The 15,631-nt window shown below is 41.9% G+C and overlaps 1 protein-coding gene across 10 annotated transcripts in view; it reads left to right on the top strand.

Moving 5' to 3' along the window:
- Positions 1–11,945, top strand: part of ZMYND8 (zinc finger MYND-type containing 8) — a 60,913-nt gene extending 48,968 nt beyond the window's left edge. For 8 of the 10 annotated variants that reach the window (XM_065754542.1, XM_065754549.1, XM_065754543.1 and 5 more), the window contains 7 exons: positions 64–435; positions 2,449–2,639; positions 3,342–3,422; positions 4,198–4,276; positions 5,315–5,554; positions 5,722–5,879; positions 6,212–8,018. In XM_065754542.1, coding sequence (XP_065610614.1) covers positions 64–435; positions 2,449–2,639; positions 3,342–3,422; positions 4,198–4,276; positions 5,315–5,554; positions 5,722–5,879; positions 6,212–6,226 — 1,136 coding nt within the window. In that variant the 3' untranslated portion in view covers positions 6,227–8,018. Of the gene's footprint in view, positions 1–63; positions 436–2,448; positions 2,640–3,341; positions 3,423–4,197; positions 4,277–5,314; positions 5,555–5,721; positions 5,880–6,211; positions 8,019–10,493 lie in introns of those variants that run through there. The other 2 variants (XR_010623333.1, XM_065754550.1) reach the window with 2 other exon arrangements.
- The last annotated feature ends 3,686 nt before the right edge of the window (positions 11,946–15,631 follow it).

The following is a 15,631-nucleotide window of genomic DNA, read 5'->3' as shown; positions in this document are numbered from 1 at the left end:
AAATTTGATGCAGAGTTGTGGATCAGATGCAGTGGTGAAAAGCTGACATTAAATTTTGTTTAGTTGTAGGTAAAACTCCGCCTTCTTCCAGTGCAAGCACGCAGCCCCTACCAGAAACTCCAGTTCTCACCCGCTCTGCTTCCCAGACTCCACCAGCTGGTGTGACAGCAACTACTAGTGCTACTTCTACTGTTAGTGCTCCATCTGCAGCCACTGGAAGCCCTGTGAAAAAGCAGAGGCCTCTGCTGCCTAAGGAAACTGCCCCTGCTGTGCAGCGAGTAGTGTGGAATTCCTCAAATAAATTTCAGACGTCTTCTCAGAAATGGCACATGCAGAAGGTGCAGAGGCAGCAGCAGCAGCAGAACCAGCAGTCTCAGTCACAGCAACCTCAGTCCTCTCAAGGGACGAGATATCAGACAAGACAAGCAGTTAAAGGTATACACTTTCTGTCTCAGTGTGCCTGTGATGCCATAACCCCTGGGTAGTGATGTCAGTGCTTCAGGGCTGCCTAACCAGGAATTCTTCCATATAAACAAAATCTCAGAGTGAGGTTCTTCTTTGATAAATGACTAAAATACAGCAGCTTACTCACCATACCTGCTCTTTCTGGTGTGTATTAAGTTGTGTCTCCCTATTTGAACGACAAACCATTTGTGTGTGTTTCTCTAAAATATCTCTGCCATTCTTAGCCATCAGTTTTGAAAGAAAGCTGAATTATTTTGGGTTACATGATGAAATCATTAATTCTGTTTCAGTTACATGATTACCACTGTTACCTCGATGTCTATGATCTGGATCCGGTTGCATCTGCCAAGAAGCTGATTTGTATGGGCTTCTTGTTGTTGTTGTTGTTTTCCCCACAGAGTTAAATTTGGTAACAGTGACTGAATTTGTCTTTGAAATCCCTGTTGCTAATGGGAAGAATCAACTTAGGACTCCATGATGCTAGTTCACTGCACAAACAGCCATGGCGTTTTAGAATACTTTCACAACTGTTTCTTTGCCAGATGTTTTCCTAGTGGCAGTAGTTTGCCTAGTATAGGCAGATGGTAACGGAAGCCCATAACTCAGTTACTTCACAGAACAGCAGCTTTATGCAAATCAAGCTTCATTTGTAGCTTTGAGTTTATCAGCTGTTCATTGGTGTGCCTGATGTGTGCAGATACTCTCTGTTGTGGTGGCAGTGCTGCCAAGCCAGTAATCTCTTACAGGAGAGGCTGAGGTAACAGGAGGCACACACCAGCATTTACCAGAGTGACATTCAGCTGATCCCAGACTGCTTTTGACTCACTGAGGAAGTGTAATTTTTCTACTCGTAGGCTGCTCAAATTTGATACAGAAATATTCAGTGAGAAAAATAAATGAGGAACGTGCTAATTTTTATTTATCCCTTAATATGAGCTTAATTATATGGATTGAGCTTTCATTGTTCAGCATATGAGATTATCAACACTTTTACTATTGAGTGCTATGTTGTATTATATGCTAGAAATATCACATGAAAACACTCAAACATACGTCGATGTCCTCATCTGCAGAACTGACATTGAAGGGCTGTGCAGTACGTAGTTAAATTTAAGAACTATTTCATTTCAGTAATTTGTCTTCTGAGGATATCAGCAACTGAGATCTTTATAACTTGAATCATTAAAAATGAATTGAAAACTGTTGTGTTAAGAAAAATCCTAAGGCAGGTCAGTCACGAGGGTTGTAAAGGTGAAGCTCTTCGTGTTTTGATTCATGCTCTTATTTTTGAATTACCAGCTGTTCTAACATTATTTGAAATGTTGAGCAAGGATGACAAAGCCATTCCTGTTTACTGACTCATCCCAGTTCAGTTAACTCTTTATAAATTCTTTGCTTTACTCCAACAAGGGGCTGTTTGAGCTGGATCTCTTACGTTAAGTGTGTCACAACACAAAGCTAACAATAATGAGTAGCACTCATAACAAACAAATGCAAATAACAGCTGGGAGTAAGGCTGACATTCTTACTGAAGCTCTCCTCAGAAGTAGCTCACTGTGTCTTGTTTCTAAAGAAGCAAAGTCAGTGATGTACCTTCAAAGGGTGACACATGAAGATGTTCAGGACAGGCTTCTGCTCGTACCTGAGGTACTGCTTGGGAGTTCCCCAAGTTCAGAGGTGAGGAGATGGGATGGGAAAGTCCCAGGATGGGAAGGATGTAGAACAGAGGGAGACTTTGCACTGACCAGTCTAAACTTGCAAGTTTTGAAGTTCTTTGCTATGTTCTCTTTAAGCTGTATAGTTGCAACTGAGTTCTGTGGCTGGTCACTGTGAAATCCATGTGATCAATGGCACCTTTGTATGAATAAGAAAAATCCTGAAACTGTCTGGGTGCATACATATAATGAACACAAAAGTTAGAAGTTACCCATTCATTTTCATAATTGTTTGTGACTGATGATCTGCTGTATGTTCTTTCCATAGCTGTGCAGCAGAAAGAGATCACCCAGAGCACTTCCACATCAACTATAACCTTGGTTACAAGTACTCAACCTATTTCTATGGTTACGAGTTCTGGATCTGCAAATACACTTTCCTCCTCAGTTAATGCAGACTTGCCAATCGCAACAGCTTCAGCTGATGTGGCTGCAGATATTGCTAAGTACACTAGCAAAGTAAGTTCTTGTTCAAGATTTTCTTAAACATATTTTTCTAATGAACTTTAGATTTATTTTATTTTATTTTTAGATTTCAGATTCTGAAATAAAACTGTTACTTAGCAATTACCAAGCAGTGGATAGAAGCAACTAGACTTTGATGGGAGTCAGAGCCATTGTTGTACAAGTGGCTGAATGCTGCCATCCTAAGCCAGAGGCAAAGCATGGTGTGCTCTGGCTGCCCGGGCATCACTTCTTTTGGTTATATTGCATTGTGGTTTGGACAGTTCTTGGTATTTCCCTCTACAATTGTAGATATCTCCTTGGCATCATACTTGGAGCAAACACTGACAGGGAGATTAGCTTTTGTTATGTTCTCTTAGGTCTTCCAATTAAACAAAAAAGAGAATACTACACAAGATTATCAGTAAGTATGCAAGCATTACAAGCATCGTGATTACACTTTTTTTGTAATCATATCAATGGAAATTTCTTGGAAAAGTGAAAGGTCACCAGCTTGGGGCACTTGAAAACAACAGAATCCTGATAAAAAATGCTGTCTTCTCCCTTCTAAAACAGTCCTTCAGAAGTAGATTCACATAAGATATGTACGTGTGCACATAGATACTAATGGCCATACAAGTTCACAGAGATGTGTGAAATGAAGTTAAAGTGGTTATCTGCTGAAAATGGATTCTAGAACTTCCATTTGTCTTTCAGATGATGGATGCCATCAAAGGAACAATGACGGAAATATATAACGATCTTTCAAAAAATACCACTGGAAGTACAATAGCTGAGGTTTGTGTCAGCTGGAAAAAATCTGTTTAAGCTTTACAAGTTGTAAAAGAGTATTTTATACGTAAAAATACGATGGGGCTGCAAACTACCATAAGAGTCACGTGATTATCACCATAGATTTGATACTTCTTTTGAAGCTCACTGACCATATCCTTGTTTTTACTGCAGAGGGCTGATCTAATAAAAGTGAATTCCTGCCAAGTGGTGCTATTAGTTGTCTCCAGAGTTCGTACTTGGTATCTTTAAAATGTTTTCTTTAAAGCTGGCAAAACCAGGTTCAACAAAGTAAACTATGAATGAATGCGAAACCTGAAGAGAGAGCTCAGAGTTAAATGTGTCATATTTTGTTTGTGTGGAACAAAACAAAGGAGTTGCAGTTTAGAGCAGCAATAGCCATAGTGAATGGGAAACACTTTCCTAAGCCTGGGCTCACTGAAATAAAAGAATCCATCAGATGGCACAGAAACTGATACCACAAAACCAAGAAACAGATTTGATTCTGGTTAGAGAAATTGGAGACCTAACTAATGTTAGATGGAAGACCAAGTTTAATAGAAGTGGGTTTTGTTTTCAGACAATCCTGCTCTATTTATGGTAGGAATACCTACCAAGAAAATAGAATTCCTATTACCCATGTTGGTGAAAAGGAGCCTTAATATAAGTGATGATTGAGCTCCTTGTTATAAGCCGTGTCTTTTTGTATGGTAGCTGTGTTACATACTGTACTCTATTGCTACTAAGTATTAACATTTTAATATTTATTTGTAATGTTCAGATTCGACGTTTGAGGATTGAGATAGAAAAGCTTCAGTGGTTACATCAACAGGAACTCTCAGAAATGAAGCATAATCTAGGTATGAAAATGGCAAATACCAAATCTAAATTGTAGCATACATTGCCTTCATCACAAGTACAACACATTGTCCATGTGGAGGGTAGGACACGTTGTAGGATGTGCTATCAGTGGATGTCATTTCAGTCCGTACTCAGATGACTTTTATCTGTGCATAGTAAATTACAGCTTTCAGCCCTCTGACAGAGATCTAGGCTGCTGAGATCTGATTGAACAGAACTGGTTTTTGTGCATCACTGGATAATCTCTTTGGGAGATATTTTATGCTGATCACTTTGTACTAATGAAGTACGAAGCTGGCAATGTTGCTCCAATTTTCAAGGGTAAAAAAAAGACCTTGTTAATTACAGACCTGTCGGTCCCACTTCGTTTCCTGGTAAGGTTCTGCTGCAGGTTGTTCTGGGAGCTGCTGACAAACACTTGCAAGGCAGTGCCATTACTGCTTGTTGCCAGTGTGGTTCGCACAGGGGAACGTCCTGCTTAGGTGAATCCTGTTTTATGACAACGTTACCCACATAGCGGACCAAAGGAAGCTAGTAGGTGGGACACTGATGGAATCCAAAGGTGGGAACCGGGAGAGTGCAGGACAGAATCCAGGTTTGAGACCTACAAAACCTGAAAGTGCTCGGGGGACCTGATGAGGAACTGCCAGGGGTGCTGAGAACTGTAGGTCAGGTTGCTAACCACTGTCCGTATCTTAGAGAAATTGTGGTGGTGAAGTTTTGTCAGACTGGAAAAGGGGAAACATAACTCCCATTTTTAAAAAGGAGAAAAGGAAGACCTGGAGAACTACAGGCCATCCATTTTCACCTCAGTGCCCAGCATCGTGGGGTAAGATAAGATAACAGAAGGGGAGTTGTGGCTTTAAAACTTAGGGAGTATGGAAGACTTTCAGTTGCTGAGTGGATATGAAGCAGATATACCTAAGCTTAGGGAATATTTTGTTAGCTTTCATTTTATGTTACCATAAAACTCATGAAAATTGGGGGGGGGGAGGGGTTGGCAAGGCAAAATTTATTTATCTTTGTATTTTGAGTAGAACTGACAATGGCTGAAATGCGTCAGAGTCTAGAACAAGAACGAGATCGTTTGATTGCTGAAGTGAAGAAGCAGCTGGAAATGGAAAAGCAGCAAGCAGTGGATGAAACTAAAAAGAAGCAGTGGTGTGCCAACTGCAAGAAAGAGGCCATTTTTTATTGCTGTTGGAATACTAGCTACTGTGACTATCCCTGCCAACAAGCTCACTGGCCTGAGCATATGAAATCTTGTACACAGTCAGGTAATCTTGCTCTGGGCTGCGTGTTTCACAGCTGAGGGGAGCAAGGGTGGGTGTAATACACAGTGATTCAGTGTTCTTCATTTGCATGCATGCAGATGTGCCTGTGAAGATTGATTGTGGGCTGGTGCATGAGAGTAGTGGCCATTCTTTCTTTTCTTTTTCTTTAGCTACCGCAACACAGCAAGAAACCGATACTGAAATTAGCACAGAAACATTAAATAAATCATCCCAGCCCAGTTCAAGTGTGCAGCCTACACCCACGGAAACAGCCAGCACCCCCAAGGAAAAGGATGTTTCAACTGATAAAAGCAAAGAAAGCGTTACAGTGAGTATCACTTACAAATAAGTATGTAAGAGTCCTCTGACACCTACCCCTAAAGGCCTCCCTGGATCAGCTAGGAATCTGTGACCATTTGCATATTTCAAAATATGTGATTTGGGAAGTAAGAGAGAGAGTTGTGGTTGGTTTTTCTTGTTTGTTTGTGTGTTTGTTTGTTTGTTTGTTTGTCGTCCCCCCCCCGTCATCTTGGCAGAAAGTCTCCTTCTGTCCTCTGGGAACACCCTCTCCCCTTTGCTCATTCCCAATAAAACCTTGTGTTGGCTTGACTCATCCTTCCAGCCAAGGGGGACTGGACCTCTTTCTTTCTCTCTCTCCAGGACCCATCAGTGTAGCTTCTGGTCTGGATCTTTCGATACAAGTTGCCTTCTGATAAGCAATACTGACTGCAGCACTTCCAAGCCCTTCTTGCCTGGGGGTTCAGAGGCCAAGCTCAAGACCTGCATTCAAATCAACTTACTTTCTCACAACAGACTGCCACTAGGGTACCACAATGTTCCATAACACTGATACAGCAATCCACCCGGATCTACTGCTAACGGAGCACTGTACAATTACGAAGTCCTCCATAGCATCTACTCTGATAGTATTCAGTAGGCAAGGATGAGCGAGCGCTCTAATAAAAGGGACTTAACATTGCATATATAGAAAATGTGTATAGAGAAGATTCTGCTTTATAGGTAGGGCTTGACTATTAGCAATTTCAGCACCGTTTTTCTTCTGCCCTTGCAAGATTTATTAAATGAAAAATTTTATGGGGGGGGGGGGGGGGTTATCCTTCAAACCCTTTACACTTGATCCTCTACATCAGTAGGAGCCTTGTTGTATTTTAAAATATTAAAAGCAAACTAATTTTGTAGTATTGTGATTCCAGCATGATGTCTCATTGAGATAGTCCTTCTAGAATTGGGAAACATAGTATAATAGAGAGCTGTGTTCATTTCTTGACACTTTTGCTACTGTCTGGTGTTAGATCTCTGGGCTTGACACATCATCTTAAGGGAGTAACTTGGGAAACAGATGTAAAGAAGGGATGAATGTGCTGTCCCACCTGAATTTTTGGGGCAAGTTCTTTGAACTTTGTTGGCTCAGTTGAAGCTCATATGTAATGTCTGTGGCAGCACGACCTTTGTACTACTGGGAGAATAGGGGATCAGAGAAAATCAATTACTTAAAACTTTGGCCAAGGAATATTCCAGTTGTACCAATCTGGAATTGCTTTCATGTAGGTGTTCTACCTGAAACATCATGCTGTGCACATTGATCATGTTCATAATTTGAATTTTGTTTTATTAACAAAGAAGTAACCTGTGAATTCATTAAGATACAAATTTTTAGCACATACAAAACATCCGACAAATTTCATATAATAATAATAATAATCACTAGGTGGACTTTATGTAAAAGCTGAGACTTTTACTGAGGTTGCCTGTGCTGTCTCTGCAGATAGCAACAGGTGTGGCAAGCAACCAGCCTTTAAAACTGGTCCAGGTACCGCAGACCACCACCTATATTCCAACTACTCAGCCCACAATTGTAAGTACTATACCATCATTTAAAGTCTGCAGTAGTACTGTTCCTGGCATTAAAATTGCACAGTATTTCTGGGGGGTTGTCTCCATTTGCTGTTCTATCAAGATATGAATTCACTGGTGTAGTTTCAATTTGCAGTGCAAAATGTCTTATTTTGCTGTGCAACATTCCACCCTTCCATTTCATCACTGATTATTACAAGGATTCAGGAGCTCTCGCTGAGAACAGCTGAGGCACTGAGGATAGTCAGACTTCCATTTTACATTACTGTGTTAGTTATTTGTCTGTTTCATGTATATACTTGAACACATCATCAATGTAAATATATAGAATTCATTTAAAGTATCTTTTAAATATCTTTCTGTCTATGGTATCCTAAAGAGATTTAATGAATTCTGAGCTATGCTTGATGTTCCCGTGACGTCTCAGTAACTATAAAAGAAAAATATGCATTCATCAGTAGTGAATCTCCCACACAGTTTTGCACATTAACGTTGTGAAACTGAGAAATAGCATTGAATTCAGAGCTGTTATTTTTCCATTGACAACTTAACCGAGGACACTTGAATTCCCTTTTATCAGTCACCAGGGATGGGATGCAGTGAGTCTGTGTTGATATTTCACGTGCCGTAATATCGCATTCTTCCCACCGGTCATGTTCTGCAGTGTTCACTTCAGGGTCAGCACGGCAGCTGAGCTGACTCCTTACCAAAAAGGAAAATGCTGATACTGCACTGGTAACTGAACTGCATGCCTTGTCTCAAGCAGTGGGCTCAGCTGAGAAGCCCATGTTTAGGTAACTTCAGTTAATTTTCAGACTGAAGCTAGGCCTTAGGAGTTGGAGTTTTCTGCTGTGACTGTGGGGCCTGACTGGCTGTCACCCTGTGTCTTTTGCTCTGTGTACACACGGACGTGCACGCACCCCACTAGCTGTGTGCATGCATTCATGCACCTCCACGCGTGCGGTGTTCGTAGCCATCGCAGTGGGCAGGAGGCAGTGGCTGCTCACAGTGGATGCCGTGACCTGTCACGGTCCTCAGCGTTTGTACTCGCTGGTCTCGACTGAGCACGGTGCGCCTTTGCAGGATTGGCCCGAAGTTATTTGAACTGAATTACCATAACAAGGCTGCGTGTGTTTGAAATCAGGGAATTGAGGCTGTCTTGTGAACAGCTGGTTGGTTCCAAGATCCTAAGTTGGTTTCATGTAACGTTCAGAAAAATGGCAGTAACCTTCATCAGTTTTCTGTATTACAAGTTGTGTTCTGTGAAGCGTAAGCAGAATGTCTGAAGGTTTCAACCTTTATTTGTGCATGTTTAGAACTTTGTACACATTTGCATCAGTCTTGCACAGCTACGGACACCTCTGTATTCTAATGATTGCACGTGCAATTTAAATGATTTTAAACCTTAATGCATGTTAAATACGTATGCAAAATGTACATATGTGAAAAGCTGGCAGAGGTGGAAAGTTTACCTCTCAGGGAATGATCCTAACACATTTAAGGAGTCTTGCACATTCCATATCCCAATCACTAATAACTGAAACTTAATTTTTTCGTTTGTGTAAGTGTGTGTATGTAGGAGACAGCTGTTGTGACCTTAATTTTCACACCTGTAGTGCTAACAGTGATGTACATAACAGCTCCTTTGGAGTTCAGTTGGCACTTTGTTTCCCAGTAGGCATTTCTTCCCTCTGAACAACTGTCAGTGTATCTTCCAGATGCCATTTCCATTGAACCCTCTTTACACCTCTGAAGTCATTACCAAATGACAGTAACCTTGTGTTTATTCAGAGAACTGATTACACATTGGGTTTTTATTCTTTCTGCAGTTAAAATGCCATAAACATTTGAATTCATCATCTTTGCATTCTAGGGCATGGAATGAGTAGGCTTCTGGAAGGCACAGATTTGCCACAAAGGAGCTGATGGGCACTAGGCTGTCTCCCATCCCAGTTGGGATATTCACGGTCTTTGCTGAATGCCATCGACACACTAAAGCGATTTCTTAAAGCATGGGGGGAACGTTGTGCTTCAGTGACACTGCACTCTTCCGTGTTCGCTTTGGAAGCCCACGCTGACCTGAGGGGGCAGTCCTGGGCATCCCCTTCAGAGTTCTCAAATCCTCACTCCTTGTTTCTTCCACAAAACGCTGTGAACTGAAGTGGGTGCGTTTGTTGATCAGCAGTTGTCCATCACTGGAGCTGTATCAGAGCGTATTTGCAGTTCGTGTGGCATAACCCCAACTTTCTCACGTTCTGTAGCAAGGTCAGCATACAGAGTTCAGATTCAATAAATCATTTTCTGGACCTTCCGGAGCGATTGGCATTGACCGATTGTTTAACGTTCTTGTGCCTTTGTCTCTGCATCTGTAGAATCCATTTCTACCCATAGAGATGTCCTGAAACGTCATTTGTCAAGATTTATAGATCCTGATCTGTATGATGGAAGTGAAAAGTTTATTCTATATTAGTATTTTTACAGGGAGTGTAAGACAGTTCCCAGTAATGCTGACATTTCTGTTATCGGTTTGTGCAGAAGTTTAAGTACTTTTTTGTTTAAACGATGTTCTTTGTTCTCTTCTGTGTAGACTGAATGCATGGGGGAGTTCCTTGGTGGGGGTGGGGGACTGTAAGGGATATACTTATAAACAAGGGTATTTTTGTACTCCGGTTTGATTTGTAGGAACTTTTTCAAATGACAGGATTTTCTTAGCCCTTTCTCCTCTTCCCGTGGATTTATTTGGGGAAAATACAAAACTGGATGTAGTAACTTTGAAAACTTAATTCTCTGAGCTAGGTAGAGTGTGTACGTTGCCTGTAGGAACAGCTGGTCCCAGTAACTATAAAGTAATAATAATGCAGAAAAAAAGCCACCCTCTTGGCTGTAGGGAAGTAATACACTACTTTCTGCCTTGGAATGAGGTAATACTGCGGTAATAAAGGTATTAATTCTTGCACAAAATTGGAGCTTGTTCTGGATTTTCCCTGGACAATAAATCTCTATTTCTGTGGTCATGTTTATATGACCTTGAACATAACAATCTGTTTCTCTTGGTTTTAATCCACAGACCATTCCTGTAGTGGTAAGTCCTTCTGCTGGGACAGTGGCAATGAGAACTGGAGTTCAGTATGTTCAGACCACAATGCCAGTCCAAGTACGAAGAGTCTAACTGCTAACAAGAAGTCCATACAATTGTTGGAATATATAAACCTAATAGAAATGTGACAAGTAAACACAGTTCTTTGGATTAACCTCAAAGGTTCAGACCTAAGCTTTGTATAAATGTACAAAGCATTAATTACACTACATTAATGTAAAGCATTAGCGCTGGCTTAGAAAAGCTGAGGACAGGTAAGATCTGTGTTAAATCTATGCCTCCGTTGTAAATAATGTACAATTTGTGGATGTCATTGAAGTTAGAGTACCATCTCCTTTTTATATTTGTATTGACTTTAACTTATAAAGAGTGTTTGAAGTTGGAAAAGAAAGGTTTAAAGCAGCCTTATCCCAAGCAAACACTGAGAACTGGTCTCAGAAAGTGGCAGTTACGCATCAAATAATATAAGCTGAAGAATCTGAACAACTTGATTTGCATTTGGATGAGAACGATTTCTGCACTTTGAAACTCTTGTAGAATTTCAACCTAACGATGAAGGGTATCTTTCTTTCTGTTAATTGCATTGGGCCAATTATGACATTTCCAGTCTGCAGACCTGAAATACATAAAGATTTTCATTGCTTTTTACATGACCAGACGGATAAAATTGTTTACAAAGAACAAGTTAATTTTGTTCAGCTTCATGTCTGAAAAGTTGCAAAGTGTAACGCCAGCTTGTTGGGAGCGCCGCTTCTTATCACTGATAGCACAGATGAGAGGGGTTTTTCCTATCCTTCACAGTTCGGTTTTGTTCCTTTTTAGAGGATTAAAGTTAAATAAGTAATAAATAACAGCAAAAGGACTTTGGAAATCATTTCACGTGGAACAAGAGCTGGGCTGTGGAGAAAAACATGGATCAGGAAACACGGGCGAAGGACTTGTGATGCTGGGCCAGAGCATGTATTATTTATATGATGGATTTTGTTTTTCTGTAAGCATGAAGCAGTACAGTATGAGAGAAAGTATCCCATGGAAATGCTGTCTGTTACACTTATACTGTAGTACCATTTTGTATGTTGTGTAAAACGAAAGCATTGAACAAAGCAAAGGTGATGTATGTATATGAGAAAATTAACTGTATGATATCATTCCAGTACATTCTGTTGTACATTTTAGTCATGTTGATTTTTCCCATTGTTTATAAAAGATTGCGGTCTGTACAGTCTCCAGCTAGTCCCCGTATAGAGGGGGAAAAAGTATTAGAAGGAAAAGGCGAGAACAGAATATTTGTGACTTGCAGTGTGTCAGAAATAGCCTAGCTGGCCTTATTTGTGAAGCATAATTGCTTTTAGCATATGGAAGTATTTTTTCACATTTTCTTTGTATAAAATTTGTATTAAACTTAAATATCTTTTTTGAGAATTGTGTTTCTTTGTGACTAAGACAGGTGGCACATGGTATGCTTTGGGTTTCTCCGGTGTTTCAAGAAACTTCACAGCTTTTTATTAAACAGTTTTAGAAAAGCGTTCTGTGTTCCTGGGTTTCCAGTTCCATTCAGTTGCTCTTCTGCGCATGGTTTGTATTGGTGCTGGGGTCTGGCTGTGTCACGCTGACCTGCCCTCACACCGGGGCTGCGTGGAAAGGGCAGATGTGCACAGTCCTGTTGGTTTATCTGCACTGAGTTGGGGGCTTCCAGGGTGAGCTGTGCTGCAGCTCTCTAAGAGGGCATGGATTGGAGCAAGGTGCTGTGTGTCCGTGATCTGGTAGAAGAAACAGAACCAATGCAGCAGCTCATTCCATCTCACTGCGAGCGCTCTTCCCAAGTTGTAGTAGTTCCCAACTACTCCTGTAGTTGTTTTGTTAGGTGCATTTATAAAGCAAAGTTAGTGTTCCCAGTGCTGCTGTGTAAAGAAAAGCACAAATATTGAAAGCCTGAGGTGATGTTCAGGAGTGGAATTGGAGTGTTGGATTGATAACCTTGTGACCTCTATCACTGAAATGCATTCCTGTATTTGGAGGAAAAAGAAAAATGAACCGTTTGGAAAGAGCAGTAGGAAACCTCAGTGCTTTCTGTAGCCCCTATTTCTGTTTGTTTTTTCCTTTTTAAAAGTTCATGGGCATTGTTTTTTCCTTCGTGTGGCATAATGGCTGACTGCATCCCAGTGAGCATGTGTTATCAGGGCAGGATCAAGGGGTCTCAGACGTTTTGGTGACTGCATTTTTTCCCACTGTAGCTGGTTATGCTGTGAAGTTGTTTGTTTTTATTCCCTGAAGATTTTATTGTAACAAAAAATGAAGGAAGAACAACACATCCCTGGCTTGTACGTATGGGGAGATGTCACTGATGTGATATGAATGTAAGAAACAGGCTCCTCTAAGTTCAGTTAGCATAACCATCTCACTTGTATGTAGAGTAACCCCTACCCTGCAAAGTGCATCTCTTCCACTGGGAGCTGAGGGGGAACTATCGGGGCTGGGGCTGGATGCTTGCTCTGTTCTGATGTGGACTTCCTGACCTTCCACTCAGTGCTGGGCTGAATGCAAACTCTCCTGGAGGGGCAGCCCTTGGGTTGTGGTGACTGCAGGGGGTGATGCTCATGCTTAGGTTTCAGCTGCTGGGGCAGTGTCACTACTGAGAAGCCTTGTGGGTCATATGTTATCTCGGGAAGACTTCACTCATCAGCTGCAGGCAGTGGATAAGCCTGAGGTTTTCCATCTTCTGTTAGAACCTACTAAGAGGCATGTGGGTGTATTCCTGCTGGTTTCTAGGTTTGGGGAGCAAAACTGCCTTTTCATGGGGCTTGAACTTAGAAATCTCTACTACGATCTTCCATTCTCACTTGGGCCTTCGCTGATAAGAAGGGGGGAGATTGACACTGACGCTCTTTACCTGGGTCAGTCAACTCCACAGCTTCACCAAGCGGCGGCGATATTTTCCTAGCATTAATGCAGCTTCAGGAATCCTACCCCGTTCAGGAAGTACGTGCTAATGCAGCACTCAGGGTGCTCTGAGGTTTTGCTTTAGCCCCCAGGCGCTACGGTCTGGATGGAGTTTACCATAGCAGTCCTTCCAGAGCCCAGTCGTATCTCCTACATTAAAATGGTGAAACGCTAATTGCTGCAGTTTAGCTCACACCCGTCAGGTCGGACTGCAGCGGCTCAGGGGTTTGAGACGGACTGCGCTGAACCAGGGTCTGGTACTCAGCCGCGTGGAGGAGGCTCATGGTGAAGCGCAGCCGCCCTCTTGTGGTTAAAGGTGCGAGCAAAATCAGCATGGGAAGCTGGTAAAATAATTACAACGTGCTCTTCCATCCCCAACAATGAGCTTGGTTTGTTTGCTTCAACAATTTTCTTGTCAGTTTTGTGGTTATGCGACAAAATTCTATTCTGTTATTGCAGATCTGGTTAATGATGTGACTGTGAAAGGATCTCATGCTGTGACACTGCATGAAACTGAAACACGGCCGAGAACGCTAAGCAAAGTGTGTGTGTGTGTTCTCAGACCTTATGTGTGCTTGTGAGTAAGAAGCTGTTACAGATATGTTCACACGGAGGTAAAAATGCTGAGCAAAGCTGTGCGTGTTTCCCATTTATATTCAGGTGTAAAAAGCTGTTACAGATCCCTTCCTGCCATCAGATTCTCTGAACAGTGAACCTTGATACTGCTGCTCTAGTGAGAGACCAACACTGCTGAGTGCCCAGCCTGACAGACAGGAGCTCCTGGTGCTGTGCAGCACAATGATCAGCTGTGTTACCCGCGGGTAAGCGAAAATCATCAGCTGGAGAAGTACAGAGAACGCGTGTTACAGTGACATAAGTGGAGTGCCAGCAGGAACTAAGAACCAAACCTGCCAAGGAGCTGGGAGCAAAGGAGCTTGCCTTGGGAATCTCTAAATACATTCAGAAAGCAAAATCTTCTATGAAGCCTCAGGGAAGAAATCAGGACTCTGGAGTCAAATAAGGCAGATATTAGATTTGGAATATCAAGCAAGAGCAGTTAGCTGATGGACAGGGTGTTAAAAGCTTAAGTCTTGCTTTCTTAGGAGTCTGCTGTTCCTGGCATTTGTTTCAGAGGTTTTATTTGTAGGTGTGCATGTCTTGCCAACGTCTGTCAGTTCTCCACTGAGCTTGATTCCTTTGACTTGTGATAAAACTTCCCTCCTGAAATGTTTGTACGGCTGGAATAGCTCAAGGGAGAAATTCTGTTGGATCTCTCCCCTGGCAAACAGAGACATCAACAGCTTTGCTAGAACAATCACACACTGATTAGTTTTGTGCTCGGCCTGGAGAGCATCTGCAAATGCCTCCACAGCGTGCACTTACCGGATGGTTTTGTTTGCGCCTGTTGTTGTCAATTGTGGGTAAGGTATTTTAAAGCTGCTGCATAGCTGCTAATTTTTGAGCCAAATCCTGAATGAGATTCTCTCTTTTAGTTCTGTGGAAAATCCCCTCTCGGGTTGAGCAGTGAATCTGTTTCTTGAGGTGAATGTTCCTGGCCACTAGGAGTCGTGACTCTGGCTCGTGTAGCACTCATGCAGCACTCTTAACTCGACGATGCTTGCATGTTTGATCTCAATTCACACAGCTGATCAGGGCATTGTGTATTACTTTTGCATGTCTCCTTCTCACACCTTGCTCCACTGAGGCTGTGATCCTTCTGAGGTTATTTGGTGCAAACAAGAAAGAGTAGTTTTGAAAGTGAATCAGAGACCTAACAAACCCAAAGACTGGGAGTATTTTGACAGCAAGAATTAACTGTGCAGTTCAGCAAAAATCCTAAAGCTGAATCTTACTTGTAGATATGTTTATTTACATAAAAATAAATATGCACACCTGCAGTCTTTGCTTTCCCTGTATCTTCTGAATGGTTCTGAATGTCTGTGCTCTCCCTTGGAGGACACAGCCACCATCTGCACTCTTTGCCCCACCAACAAACAGGACAGGGTAAGCTGCACTTCTAGTCCAACTCCACCTTGAGACGGGGAGAATGTGTTCTACATATAGCTGTGGATCCAGGAGTGGCTGAAGAGAAGAGAAGGCAGGTAATCTAGTCCCCCAGCATGGAAACTTGTTTTTATTTAATGCCTTTCACTCATCACAGGGTACTT

Source organism: Cyrtonyx montezumae, unplaced genomic scaffold (assembly GCF_038088225.1).
Source record: "Cyrtonyx montezumae isolate F1298 unplaced genomic scaffold, pur_monq_1.0 scaffold_9, whole genome shotgun sequence".
NCBI classification, from domain to species: Eukaryota; Metazoa; Chordata; class Aves; order Galliformes; family Odontophoridae; genus Cyrtonyx; species Cyrtonyx montezumae.
The sequence above is the reverse complement of the archived record's forward strand: the minus strand, read 5'-3'. Positions and strand labels throughout refer to the sequence as shown.